Source organism: Paramormyrops kingsleyae, chromosome 2 (assembly GCF_048594095.1).
Source record: "Paramormyrops kingsleyae isolate MSU_618 chromosome 2, PKINGS_0.4, whole genome shotgun sequence".
Taxonomy (NCBI): Eukaryota; Metazoa; Chordata; class Actinopteri; order Osteoglossiformes; family Mormyridae; genus Paramormyrops; species Paramormyrops kingsleyae.
The window spans coordinates 29,306,387-29,321,121 of record NC_132798.1 but is presented as its reverse complement, the minus strand read 5'-3'; the positions used below and the strand labels follow the sequence as shown (position 1 = coordinate 29,321,121).

The 14,735-nt window shown below is 44.2% G+C and overlaps 2 protein-coding genes across 8 annotated transcripts in view; one reads left to right on the top strand and one right to left on the bottom strand.

Annotated features, from left to right (window-relative positions):
- The window catches only part of LOC111847265 (multiple C2 and transmembrane domain-containing protein 1-like), a 106,933-nt gene that overhangs the window by 88,376 nt on the left and 3,822 nt on the right, over positions 1-14,735 (top strand). For 3 of the 7 annotated variants that reach the window (XM_023818295.2, XM_023818294.2, XM_023818293.2), the window contains 4 exons: positions 1,679-1,780; positions 9,638-9,747; positions 10,469-10,578; positions 11,472-11,569. In XM_023818295.2, the coding sequence (XP_023674063.2) occupies positions 1,679-1,780; positions 9,638-9,747; positions 10,469-10,578; positions 11,472-11,569 (420 nt within the window). Of the gene's footprint in view, positions 1-1,678; positions 1,781-1,896; positions 2,046-9,637; positions 9,748-10,468; positions 10,579-11,471; positions 11,570-14,735 lie in introns of those variants that run through there. The other 4 variants (XM_072708892.1, XM_072708891.1, XM_072708890.1 and 1 more) reach the window with 2 other exon arrangements.
- The window catches only part of slf1 (SMC5-SMC6 complex localization factor 1), a 39,317-nt gene continuing 33,035 nt past the window's right edge, over positions 8,454-14,735 (bottom strand). Inside the window, exons 19-20 of the mRNA XM_023818298.2 lie at positions 12,859-12,902; positions 8,454-9,305 (exon numbers count right to left, since the gene is read on the bottom strand). Coding sequence (XP_023674066.1) covers positions 9,284-9,305; positions 12,859-12,902 — 66 coding nt within the window. The 3' untranslated portion in view covers positions 8,454-9,283. The remainder of the gene's footprint in view (positions 9,306-12,858; positions 12,903-14,735) is intronic.

The following is a 14,735-nucleotide window of genomic DNA, read 5'->3' as shown; positions in this document are numbered from 1 at the left end:
CATTTCACTCTTGGTATTTTGCAATCTCATATCATTACACACATAAACACAAGGGAGAAGGAAGAGAAGACTGTGGTGTTTCCAGTGTTGTAGATTTCCTTTTAGTTTTATTCTCTTGGCTTGCTGGACCTTTTTGCATTTTACATTTGCTGTTACATTGTAAAGCTATAAAACTGAGAATTAAAAAATATATATATATATATAGGGGGGGGCGGCATGGTGGTGCAGTGGTTAGCACTGTTGCCTCACACCTTTGGGACCTGTGTGGAGTTTGCATGTTTTCCCCGTGTCGTCGTGGGATTTCCTCCGGGTGCTCTGCTTTCCCCCCATAGTCCAAAGACATGCTGAGGCTAATTGGAGTTACTCAATTGCCCATAGGTGTGCATGTGTGAGTGACTGGTGTGTGAGTGTGCCCTGTGATGGGCTGGCCCCCTGTCCAGGGTTGTTCCCTGCCTCGTGCCCATTGCTTCTGGGATAGGCTCCGGACCCCCAGCAACCCAGTAGGATAAGCGGGTTGGAAAATGGATGGATGGATGGGTGGATGGATATAGATATATACACACACACACACATACACTTAGACAGAAGGCCATTGTCAGAAAATGCCCTATATATGTCTTTTGCTGTACAGTGCAGCAGAACCAGTGCCGCACAAAAATGGGGGTAACAAGTCAATTTTCTGTTTATTCCTAGCGACGCTTTCCGCATTGTGCACAGGGGATTTTGCGTTTTGTCGCGCAGGGCTGAACAATGAGCACTTCTTGGCTTTTCATTGCCTGTGTGTTTGGACGGTAAGAATGAGATGCTATCTCCAAAGAAATAACTAATCTTATTTCCATTAACATTTGGAGCTACTAATCAGAAATCTAATAGACTAACAAGGACGGCTGAAGCCGGCTGATAGGGGCCCCCCGCTTATCGATGGCTGGGCAGGTGCCATGGTCTGCATTAGCAGCACTGCTAGCATTACCTCGCCGCCTGGGGTGGAAAGGTGTCAGGCTCCCTGCTTCGGCAACCTCTGGGCCTGACAGGCCCATAATCAGCCTTTTCTCACCCTGCGCCGCATCCACAGCCTATGGGGCAACATTAGAGGGAAAGCGCCTCACCTTTCAGCACTGTGAAATGCTAAATCAGACCCTGATCCATGCACGATTATGTGTGAGGGAATCTAAAATTACAGCGCTGCTTATCGGCAGATAACACATGGGCGAATCAGCTTTCCAGAGTGACAGATTTCCGCCGATTGCACCAACAGCTGCGTTGTAGTATGTAATTGGACTAAAGAGAGCACTGGGATTATTTTAATGCCTTAAAAAGTGTGACTGAAAACTTGTTCTCGGGCTATTGAGCTTATGATTCGCCATGCATGTCCTTAGGTAACAAGATTTTTTTTTAAATGTGCTGAGCAGAATGAAGAAACTTTTCAGCTTTAAGTTCTATTCTTCTTGCCTCTGAAGTATAAAAAAAGCTTCGTGCTGCCAAAGATCCTTAGGAAGTGCTTGTTGACGCTGCATTTTACTCACACATGGAAGCATGCTCTCTGCCCTTTACAAAGTTGTCTCTATCGTGCTTTTCCCACAACAATCACTTGTCTCCCTCCAACATAGTAAGTCAACTGTTGAACTTTTTCTTTGTCTCCTTGCTTGAAACATCTTCTTGATTTATTCCGGCCCACAAGGTCCCAGGTTCTCTCCCTTCAGACGATGCACAGCAGCCTGGCAGCCAAATCCTTGAGAGTTTCTTGGCTTCCTGGCACTTTGCGTGGATAGACGTGATGGTGGTAAGTCTGGATGGTGTCCTGGTGTCGCAGCAGCTCCTCATGTGTCCGCAGTCCTCTCTGTAGCATTTCATGTTGTGGTCATATTTCACCTGCTTTGTCGCTTCTTTGTTTTGTAGACGGGCTATTCTCTGCCAGTACAGTCGTACCCCTGTGGAGAAACAGATTGTCCCAGGACTTCACCGGCCGGTGCTTTAACTAGCGTTTGAGCAGCTATGGTTTTCCTTTAAGGAGACACTGACATGCATGGAGACAGAATGTCACTGAGGTCTGGTGCTGTTTTGAAGTCCGGTCTCTGTTAGCTTCTTGCTGAGATGCTTTTCTGCTTGGTTCCATCGGTAGAGGACAATAGGTCTTTCTGTTTTTTTGATTTATTTATTTGCCGTTGTACAAGGTACATAAGAATTCTTTGATTCTGCATAGCCTGGCTTGCTTTCATTGAGAGATTCGATTCTGGGGTCAAAGCATATAGTGCAACATTCCTAAAGTAGCTGCGGTTAAAGGCCTTGTTCAAGGGCCCATTGATGGTACGATTACACTGCCAGCCATAGGGTTCGAACCCACAACCTCCCGAACATAGGCACAGATGCCTAACTGGTTGAGATTTTGAAGTACAAATCCAAAGGCTCATCTTAGTGGGTTTTCATTTCTGAAAGCAATTTCCATGTTTGATTTGGAGCAGAATGTTAGTGGGGTTTATGGAGGCTGAGACTCCTGTCAGAGAGACACTACAAAAGCGACAAAAATAAAAATAATGTAAAGGTAATGTAAAATACCTCATTCCAGTCCTTAAATGACTCCACACCAATGAATGGAAACAAATGCACATAAAGTGTATGTATAAAACGCATGAATGCATAAAATTAGACTTTTTGTTCACAGCGTTTTATTCATGATAAATGCACCATAACAATGATGCATTGTTCAGTGTATTTCCTTCTCCTTATATGTTTTTTATATGGTATATGACACCATGATTTTGGTTTTCAGTTTGATTTTTAAATAATATAGTGTAATGGATGTAGGGTTATATCAAAATCTACTTCACAGTTACTGAAGTCTCACATTAAATGTTTGCCTGCCTTTTTCACCCTTGGAACAAAGTAGAACTTAAAGCAGCTTGTTTTTTTGACAGCTTTGTTTTGGGGAGATGGAGAGTTTAGTCCCGAATCCAGGTCAGCAGAGGATGAAAATAATTGCACTCCATTCATCAGAGTGGGCATTGGGGGGGGGGGGGGGCGATCGGGACAGTGCTGGGCGGGGCGGCGGGAGCCAGGGCACGGGAGAGGACGTCTGGTGGGGCAGGTCCAGGGGCTGCCCCTAACCTTCGAGCTGATGGAGTGTCTGCAGGCCACGGTGGAGACCCAGGAGAGTAATGGGCGAGGTGAAGCTCCTCACACGCCAGGCCTCATTAGGAGAACACGAGTGGCACTGCGGCGCTTTTTACGAGGCAGCGGTAGGAAGGAGAGGTCACGCCGAAAATAAACCCCTATTTCAGTTCAAGTATTTAAGCGTAAATGTGTCCATGCGTCACGCCAGCCGGCACCACGGGATGTCTGGGAAGCATAATTAAAATGGGAAGTCATCTCTCTGCGTGCATCCACCTTCATTATACGCGGTGGCTGCAGGTTGACATTGCCGCTGTCAAAGGCTTCGCTCCGTGAACCCAAGTCTGCGGCGGCTCTCGTGCTTTAATGTGGGCTTTGTGTCGGCGGGGAAAATGGCTCGATTAGAGCTGGACGTGCAGAGCAGTTAAACCGATATTTACATGGCTATGAAAAATGAGGAGGAAAAACGATGTATTCCCCATATTCACTGAAGGATTACTTCAGAAATAATTTATTAAAAGCCAGCTTCAAAACAAAACATCTGCTGCTTTCATGTCGCACTGGCGAGGTGCCAGACATACAGCGATATCGTATAGTGGGTCTGAAGTTTTTGTTCCTTAATAGAAAATTCTTTTCTACAAAGATCAGAGCCTTTGATAAAGGCGCTTAATGTGGGAAAAGGCCATCTCCAAGTTTAAAGCAGGGACTAACAATGGAATATATTATTGCCGTTACTTATTTTATTTCACCCAAAGCATAGCTTGCGGGCTTTTCTTCCAGCAATACTGAGGAAATGGCGTGCTCAAGGGTATGCCACTAATTTTTTTTTTCCAGAGATTTGATTCTGCAGCCTTATGGGCAATATACCCCTCTGCTGAACTTTTTCAGGACAGGCTTGGAACAGTTACCCACAATGCTGTTGGAGAAATCCGGAAGCATTCCGTCTCATGTTTGTGTGTGCGTGCTTGTGTGTGTGTGTGTGTGTGTGTGTGTGCGTGCCTGTGTGTGTGTGTGTGTGTGTGTGTGTGCTCACACCCTGAGCTGGGATACTTTGGGCTCAGAAAGGTTCTATTCTTGCTCCATTAAAACAACTTCTTGTCTTACTCCTCTTTTGAGTGTGACCCTGTTTTTTTGTGTTCGGTCTTTCCATTCTTGCGTTTACTGTTACTCAGGTGATTCCAGTCACGTCTGCTGCGCTCCCAGCCCGTGTCACTGCGTGTGCAGCGCCTCGTCCCATGAAGCTTGTTTGCAGGATCTGTCTTGTTTGGTATCTGTGTTCCACTTTTATGTGTGTCACCGACGTGCAGGAGCTGCCAAAGTAGAGTCAATTATTTCTGAAGGAAACTTGAATAAATGCTGCTGGTTAAGTGACGAGGCTGACTTTGGCGGGGCTCGCTGCGGGATTGTGGGAAACGGGATTGCTGGAGCTCAGTGCTGAATGATGAAGATGAGGAATATGATCAATAAGACCCCTATTTCTGCTGATCAAGAGGACCCCAGTTCCTCACCTTATCCTGGAGTAATTTGATTTGATACACACAGTTTCTGGTGCGAGACCTCAATGCTCATACCCACCCCTTCAATCTGACTAGGCAATGAAAGAATTCAGCGGCACTTAAACAATGCCGCATTGTAATTGTTGCCCTAGTTTACTTTTAAAGTTTTTCCACTTGCGCCTTCCTCTACCTCCTGTTGTAAAACAACTTTTTAAAAAGTCAAATAGTAGGGATGAGTAAGCAAAGTTGCGTGTTGTAATATTAACTATTTACCCTTGGTCAGTATTGTAAGGCAGTCTTGTTGTGGATCCGAAAGTCTCAGCAGTAAAAACTTTTTTTTTTTTAAATGCAAGTTCTGTTATCAAATCAAACTTTTTTTTTTTCTTTTTCTGACTGCAGACACTGTTGTAATGTTGGCTTTCCATGTCAGGGATATGGGCCCGTTTGATGTAGCATGTCAGTATGATTGCTAAGGTGAGCAGTGTGGTTAGGTTTATGTGTCAGTAAAAAAAAAAACATACACATCGTATAACACTCCTCCGACTTCCCGATAGCTTCTCTCCTGGGTGTGCTCCCCACAGAGTTTCCAGGGCTTCAAGAATTTAAATACATGCTCCTTTACAAGAATGCTGCTGGATTTGACTGGATATTCTTCTTGATGATTCTAGATATGCCCCAGATGCACAACACAAGTGTTTATGGGAAATCTGAGAAAACTAGAGGCTCACTGTTTGAAGATGCGCAATGTTAATTGACACAACGCAATCCTCCCTCAATCACAGTATAGTAGCATTCCTTGGAAGGGTGTTTACCATCCTGTCCGCTCACTTGAGCAGCTTTCAGTAGCTGAAATAAAAGCAATGATGGATTGTAATAGATTGTCTGATAGCGTTTTCCCTTTTTCTCATGATAGTTAGGCAGTTTGGATGACACCTTTAAGACTGTTTTGACCGGAAGAGCGTACGCTACTGATTAAGAAATCAGAGTTGAAACAGCACAGATGCTGTGGCAAAAACTTGTCCTCATTGTAACAGCATCCCAAGATAAGAGAAGCGTCATGCCACTTCAAGCCCAATGCCCGTCGGCTGTAAACAGGGGGAAGTGTGTGTCAGGGAATCTAATGAACATGCAAATTGCTTTTAGACAATGAATGTGATGTCTTTGTTTGGGTGCTACTGCAGAAAAAGGACAAATGTTCAAATACCAGTTATGCAAAGCCAGGGTGATTTATTATTTCTCTAGTCAATGCCAGGGAATGACCCCCTTTTTGCAGTTTTTTTGCTACTGCTTGCCTGGAGAGTTTCAAAAGCAGATGTGATGCAATATAGCAGCAGCCTCAAGGGAAATTACAGGCATTTGACTTGATATGGGATATTAAAGGCAGATCAGTGGGTCACCTTACCCAAATAACAGCCCAGTTGTCGGTGTACAAAGCCATATAATCTTATGCAGCCCAGTGAGCTCAGCTCCAGGACCAGCAGAACATATAGCTATGTTTGTTGTAATGCTGTTACTGGTAATTGTTTGCTGGTCAAACTGGCTGAAAATGTTTCATTGGTCTTTTTCATTTTTATTTCTGTGTCTGAATGTGCTGTACAACTTTTTGGTTTGACTTATATGATTGTGGTTTCCCAGAATTCCTTGCATTGTAGACCAGCTCTCTTTATCTCAGTACTTGGCAGTGGGGGGGTGGGGGTGGAAGCGGGGGCTGCAAGGGTAGGCAGAGGTGGCGAACGCCCCTCTTTTTATGTGACGCACGCCCCAGGCGTAATTAAACCAGAGTTTTAATTAACCTCTCAAGTGCACGAACAGAGAGACGTGAACAGGCTCATTGACAACCTTTCTCTGTGCCCCATTTATTATGAATAAAGCTCTAATGACATGCTTTTGGAAAATTAATACATGGATACATTTTTAAAAAGTTGTTTTCTTTTTAAGTTTGCCAGAGGGAGTGCAGCAGTGCTTTACCTCTGTGACATTGCGGTGTCGTCATGAATGATTTAACTGGAGGCTGCCATTAACAATACATTGCTGCATCACTGCATCCATTCTTTGCTGTCATGGTTGCATTGGTGTATAGTTAAAATAAAAGCCGACGTCCCAGATAAATAAATAACCAAAAGCCATATCCAAGAGCACAAGCTTCTGTTGTTGTGCGTGAAATGATTTAATTTCATGTCATTCCCTGGTTTTTTTTCCCTACTCACCTTTGGTGTTAGCAAGATCAAAGAGGTTTTCTGTCACAAGAAGTAGTACATGAAGTGGGGGTGGATTATCTCCGGCTGGGGGTCGTCCTCCTTGCTTTTGGTCCAGGTTTGGTATAATTGAAGAGAGGCACCCCCTGGAGTCTCTTCCCTCTTACCTGCCCACTCTTGTACAACAACAGTCCCCAAACACAGCGCGCCCCTCCCCCCCCCATACCCCTCACAATGGAGGGCGCCGCACCTGCCAGTGGGTACCACTGCCACTGTGGATGCAGGCATCCTGATGGGCTGCTGAAGCACAAACAGCCTGATGTTGGGAGCTGGCCGCAGTGGTCTGTCTCGCCGTCATCTCCGGCATTAACGTTAATAAGGGCGGCATAATAGGACCGCAGTGGTCTGTCTCGCCGTCGTCTTCGGAATTAGCGTTAATAAGGGCAGCATAATAGGAGCACAGCGGGCATCTGTGACAGATTCGGTCCTTCTACCGCGTTCATTGTGTGGCTGTTTCCGCACAGTCTTACGAGCGTCACAGTAACGTCACATTATATTCACGCTAAATTCTTGGTTTGTTAGGTTCATCCAGGACGTATCATAGCTGTTATGTGGTTCTCAGTTTTAAGAAGCACCCTAATTTGTAGAGCCAGGAATCACTAAACCTCTCCCATTAAGTTATTGTCGCTTGATGCAGTTTTTTGGCAACAATTTTTTGTTTGTCGGGATCAGCGACTCTTTCAATTTTGTGAAGTGGTGATACGTGAATTTGCTAATTAAAATAGTTCCTAAATCTCGCTACTGTTATTTTAAGCATCTCTATTTAATAAAAGCAAAAAGGTGCTTAAGGCTGTAAGTAAGATCACAGAAACCATGGTGCATTACCACATTATGACAGTCATTGAAGAGCGAAGCCCTTATGACTTCAGGATACATTATCTTGGATTTATATTTTTTCTTTATTCACTGTTTTTGCTTGGTTTTTATATATGTGCTGTCCAGATGAATCACTATATGGAAACCACCGCATATGATGTATTCAATGTAATGTAATATTGATTTATTACTGTCATCGGACAACGGTTCATGCAGAGCTCAGCTGTAGCTGTGTGTTTACTTAAGTGCACAGCATGCTGACACTTAAAGGACAATATAAGGTTGGTTATCTTTAAAGTTCCATTGTCCAAGCTTCCACCCCGTCCTGCTTTGGTGGGGAGCACATTTCCCTGACATACATGGGTCTAAGATGGAGTGAAAATAAGCATCTCTTTGGACCATATTGTTTCAGCCCCCTCCCTTTGAGACTTACTATTGAACACAGGAAACATAAGTCAGCCCACGGTTCGAGGGGCATGTGGGAATGGTTAACACCCCAATGGTCCATGACCCGACCCACCCCTCCGCCCTCACTGTGCGTCTCGCCCAGTCATAGAACTCCTCCACTGGGCACATTCAAAAAAATAAAAATAAATACAAAACATACAAACATGCATAAAGAAGCTGCATTTTAATCAATGATATAAAACAGATGGATCTATGAGAAGGAACTCGTGTAAAATATTTGGAAGGGAAAATAACCCGGGGAGTCTGTCTGGCAGCGTCCAGGATAGCATGTTGTGACATTGTCCATTCTGGGTTTCATTTTTCAAGCCATGCATTCAGCTGGGATGAGGAATTGCGGCTCGTTCGCGCAGAGCTGCGGTGGTGAGGCGTTCACTTTAGTCACATTTTGCACCCTGCTGATGAGACAAACCCGCTGGATTCTTGTTTTCATAAAATAATACAAAAAAGTGATTCTATTTAAAAGCTTACAAAGTTAGAAATTACTAAACTGTATAAGAATCTATTCAACTTTTCTTTTTAACTACCAAAATTGATCGTGGGCTTGAGAATAGGGTTAAAAAGATTCTATTTTAGCTTTATTTTTATTTATCCCTCCAGTCATCAGTTTTATCCATTTGATTTGGTTTTTAATAATTTTTCTATGCACAAAATTTTAGCACAGAGGCCTATTAAATTGTAAGTCAATTAAAAGGAAGGACAATTAAAAAGGAAATGGTAATTGTAATTAAGAAACTACAACACTGATGACAAAAGTGCTTTTAGAGAAAACATTCCATTCCAACATTTCATCTCCTTTTGTGCTCTCAATCTGAAATTCCTGTTTTCTAAGTACTTCTTTGAAATCCTGTAGCAAGCTTCTGGAAACGAGATTTTAATGAATTTGTAAAAAAGTTGTAGCTGTTTTTCATCAAGTCACTTTGGGATATATTAACAGTTAATGATACATCTCTATGTTTCATTGCCAGGAAAGATTTCTACTTTACCTTCTGTTGAGAGTAATTGGAAATTGTCTAGGTTGTGAAAGCTCACTGTCCCTCACTGTCAATGTACTTACACTGTCAAGACATAGACAACACTGTTTGGCTCCCCCATGTGTAAATCCACTGTCTCTCATCATGTCCATTTTGTTGGTTTGTCAGTTGCTCACTGTCCTCCTTGTTCTTCTCTGAGATCGAAAGACAATGTGTGTGTCACTGATTTATTGCTGTAATAGTTAAGTGCCTAGTCTTAAATCAACCAAAAAGACCCTGTGAGAACTCGTATGGCATTTACACGGTTAATGTTCTTGCGTGATTCAAGAACACTTTTCAGTTTTTCAGTGTTCCCATAAAAAATATGAACTCACTTGCTAATTACACATATTAAAGTTTTCTGATGTTCACGGTTTTACTGGCTTTCCACTGGAGGGAAGAATATTAAGTAAAGTGCTGAGTGCCCTTAGCTCACTTGTCGTGTGTGTGTGTGTGTGTGTGTGTGTGTGTGTGTATGACACGGCAGGACTCGGATAAGAAGGGCTTTATGGACAAGCTGTACGCCATCCAGGATGTGTGCAGCAGCGTGCAGACGGCACTGGATGCTGGGGCCTCCTTCGGAGAGAGGATTAAAAAGTAAGTTATGCTCTGGAGGGCTGCCAGGCCATGTACAGCATCCTCAGAAAGAACTTTCAGTGTAGCGACTAAGGTGTGGGTAAGTAATTACTGAAGAAGAACTCTGCTGTCCAGCAGAGAGAGCAACTTACCTGCATTTGGCAGGATATTTACAAGAGCGTTTTGGAGAAATGCACAGGCATTGCTCAAGGGTACAAAAGTACTCACTCCTTGCATTTGAACTTATCACCTTTAGCCCCATTTCCTGCTGTGTGTGTTTAATATTTATGGAAGATCCGCTGAATGGCATTACGTGCCGAATATGAGACAGAATCATCGTCGTTCTTCTCCCAAAGAGTGTAGCTAAGTTGCGGAATGCCACCCGCAGAAAGGATGCTGGGTACTGGCTTAAAGCACATGAAAGAAGCCGGAGCATCTGAATGTTTATGTATGTAAGGATCAGAGGCGGCTCTGAGATTAGGGAGGGGAAGGCCGCAGCGGAGCCCCACGGCTACACAGCGCCTCCTGGGGCAGGCTGGAGGGCTCACGGTCAGTGAACACTGGGGCCCTGCCTAGTAAAAGCAATGCCCCCGGACCACCCTCTCCCCAAGCCCCCTGGCACAGCTGCACCGCATTCCCGTGCGCGAAACCCCAGGCTGGTACTCATCCTGGGGTCTGCATGCCACTCTTTGCAAGAAGGTTGGCTGATCATAGGCACCCCCCCCACCTTGTCTCTCTGCAGCACTTTCAACTGGACGGTTCCTTTCCTGAGCTCCCTTGCCATCGTGGTCCTCTGTGCTGCTACACTGGCTGTCTATTTCATCCCTTTCAGATATATTGTGCTAGCTTGGGGTAAGTAGTGCTTTTAGTGTAATAGCTTAGTATTTAGCTATAAACATATAACATGCACACTTTCACATACATTGCTTCATGTATGTATTTTCTTATCTTTTCATTCTTTTCTATATCTTTCTTATATTTTATCGAACCTGCATACACTACACCTTAAACATTTATTTATGTGCATATATTAACTCATTAAATACAGTTTAAGCACAGTTTTCTGGCAACATTTTTGATCCACATTATGGATCCAATATTTATTGAATAGAAAAAAAATCTTCGTCATGAAAGGGCAACCGGATATAGGCGAAGCTGTCACCTACAGCTGTGTTCCTTAACATGGCCCTCGGGAACCCACCAGATGGTCCACGCTCTTGCTCCCTCCTAGCTCCCTGCCAGACAGTCCACATTTTTGCACCCTCTGAGGTAGCAAAAACTTGGACCGTCTTGGGGTTGCCAAGGACCGGGATGAGAAGCACTGATCTATAGTGACTGCTATGGCTTCCTTTTAGAAAAGATGCAGAATAAAGTGCAGCATACGTGAATTTTTTTTTCTGTTAATTACACAGATTAAGAATTTACAAAGAATGCATTACTGTTAGTCCATTTTCTTTATGCTCCTGCCAGCAGAGGTGCATCCAGTTCTGTGTAACAGCACCTAAGCAAAGATCAAACACAAAGAAAACATGCACTGTCCACTCTGGCTCTGTTTGAACTCGCCGGTGCTTTCCGTGGGGCAGAGCTGCGTGTATGTATAATAGTAATCTTTGCCTGAAGATGAGGCGGCTGATTTCAGAGAGGCCTTTGATGGCCAGTGATGTAGGTGGTGGTTGTGATCCACACACAAAGTGCACTCATCCCCACTCCGCAGGGCCAGTAACTGTATCTGTCCTCCCCGGCAGGTGTGAATAAATTCACCAAGAAGCTCCGTGACCCATACATGATCGATAACAGCGAGCTGCTGGACTTTCTCTCCCGGGTGCCGTCTGACATACAAGTGGTAGGTGCACTTTCATCTCCCGTTAATATGCGCTGGCTGGGCCTTCCCATCAGCCTCTCTGTCTAATGCTGCCTCTCCACATGACTCTCATCACCCGCGGCGGCCTCCGTGCCTGATTATTAGCAGGGACACATTCTGGTTAAAAGTTCACCCTTGTACTGACTCCCCCGTGATAAACATTCCTATTTTGATGAATTGCAGAGAAGCTGTTTTCTGACTCGGCTGTTTAAATGAATCTGTTTATCGAGAAAGATAACTCTCTTAAGACAGTAGATGCTGATGGAGGTATAATCAGCTGTAACAGAGCTGTGCAGAGATACCCATGTTTGTTTTTCCACTTTTAGTCTTATATGTAGGGGAGACAGATGTGGAACGAACTTTTAACACACTTCAGTAACTATCCCGCGCTATACAAGCATCCTAAAGCTCCAAGCAGGAACATATCTTACGAAAAGTACACAGATTAATGGGTAAATAGATACCAGATTTGATTCAAACATTGTTCCTGGTCTTCCCTACTTATGCAGCCTTAGATGCAGAGATGGAATTTGTCTGCAGAAATGTTATGTGGTGTGTGTTTGTGCAGGACAGTAAGTCCAAGGCAGCAGGGCACAGAATTCCCACCTGTCACGCACCGTTGTTCCCTTCAGTGAGAGTACCTCACTGTGACTTGTATTTTTTCCTCTTTGGCTGTAGCATGTGTCCCGTTGCACCGGGGTAAACCCGAGTTCTAATCCTGAAGCAACCTGCTGCCACATAAGCTTGGCCGGGCTGGCCTTTGATCGCCTGTTGGCAGCGACGTTTTGATCTTTACAAGGTCATAATCCCAGGCCCCGGTAGCTCTTCGGGGCTTTTACACAGCCATTACAGCAGCAGGCTGCCCACTCAAATTAGCACAAGGTGCCTTTCTACCCAGAGAAGGTCCCTCGCACACCTTGTTGTGGAGGAACAGCAGGTCGGATGGCTTTAAAACGGGCCTAATGAGAGGTGGCCGGGAGGCCATTGACACTCAACCTGTTCCCAGTGGTTAATTGGGGCCAGATTTGGGGTCTGGTAGCCTGCCCTCCAGCCCCTGATGCAGCAGGCTACTCCAAAAAGAGCCCCTCCACAGTGGGAAGCAGGAAGCCTCCAAATGAACCACAAAGGCCCCCATCTCTGCCACCCCAGCCTGTCCCTGTTCCTGCCCCCCAAACCGCTGCTTCTCTTTTTAGGTTAACGCTCAGGAGTAAGAGCTGTCCTGTTGGGAGCAGCTACTGCGAGGGGCTTTAAGTAGAAATTAAGCATCCTACCTCACAGATTGTCTCAGGCGTGCCCTCGGGTGCTGGGGTGATCTCTGTGGAAGACAAATGACAGGCTATTTCTAGGCCCCAAGTGGTTCACCCTGCCCACAGTGTCCTTCAGTTCCCTTGTCTGGGGTTCAAGAGCCCCCTCATTGTCACACATCTTTTGCAGGTGTTTTACAGTGTTAAAAATGATGATTTTTCCAATGACTCTACACAAAGGACAACCACACACATCATACATTTTTTTTTGTCTTTTTACTGCATCATATGTAAAGGCTTGTGTCTTTGTTAGTGTGAATGTACGCACATTTAACCTTTAGTTTAATATGTGTAGCTTAAATTGACGCGGTATTACTCTAGGTCAATTTTATTAAGTTCATACGCAAAGCGATTGATATCAACAATCATCCTTACAATGTCTGATAAATATCTTTGCTGACAGAAAACTATTACAATTAATCATTCAGTCGATTTTAACTGCACTCAAAATGTCAGGGAAAATGCACAAAAGTTCAAATGATGACCACTTCAAGAACTAATATATATGGTTTGTTTTGCTGTTTCACTTAAAAGCAGGGCTAAGACTCACCAGGTCAGGGAGAGTCATGCCTCTGGGCGTAGAGCCATTGCCCTAGTGAAAATATTGCAAATATATTGATCATAGTCTTCTTTCCTCAGTGCCAGTGTTCTCTACACAAGACTGTTGTATTTCTATCCCCAAGTCAACAAGACCCTGAAAACTTGCTGTAAAACTTTCTTAGTTTTCTCCCCCTCTCATGTTTTCACCTTGACATGCCTTTTCTCTCATCGAAGCAGATGAGAAAACTGCATCCTTCTGTCTGTGGGAGTTTCGGGTACCCTTCGCTACCATTTAATACCCATAATGCTACCTTAGGAATCGCAGGAGAAGAAGCGGCAGCTTTCTCTCTTATTATATATACACAAACAGCATTGTATAGTATCATTAAGAATGTTCGCCTTTCATGGTCTCATTTATTTCTGCCTTCTCCTGTCGCACAGCCCACTTTAAACAGAGATCCCCCCTTAGCTGTAGGAAGACAGTGAGTGCTCCGCGCGTCGAGTCCTGGGATGTCGGCTGACACCACTAAACGAGGCGCTGTTGTGTGCGGCACGCCACCCGAGCTCTCACTTCAAAGATTGTTTTGTAGTTCAACTGTCAACATGGGGAAATGAAGGTGGAGCAGCCTTTGTACGGCCTGGGGTCTTTACTCATGCTCTCGGGTGGCTTCTCTTTGTGCCGCCCACTTTTCCTCAAATTGCAATCACACTTTTCCTCTCCACTTCTGTCCTTCCTACCTTTTCATTTTAACTAGCTGGCCGTGTTATTTTCTCTGGAACAGATTATTCGACATTAAGAGAGGGCTGGGCACACTTAGTTGCTTGGATGAGCCGCTTGTGAAGCGTAATGGAATCTGTGATGTGCTAACGATTCATATCTTACTGAGAAATTATTATTATTATTATTAGTAGTAGTGGTGATAGTAGTAGTATCACTGCTTGATCTGAATCTGGAATAGTTTCCATGTTGTTTTAGACGATTACTTTAATAACCAATTAAGGACCAAATAAGTGTAGAATGCATTACATCTTTCTTCTGTCCAATTTGAGTATTTTATTGTGTTAGGAAATGAATCACATTTATTTGATCTGTGCATCATATACAGTAAGTGGTCGCAGAGACACACCTGGGGTGACAGTTGCGGTCCCCATTATTATGGAACACTGAAGGTTAGCTGGATATGGGTGGGAGGTGGGATGCAAATGCGGATGAAAGGTCTCAGGTTAGGTTTCATTTGCTGCTTTCTTCAAAACTTAGTTAAACATTTTTGAATATGATGTATTCCAGAAAGCAGGAGTGTAAA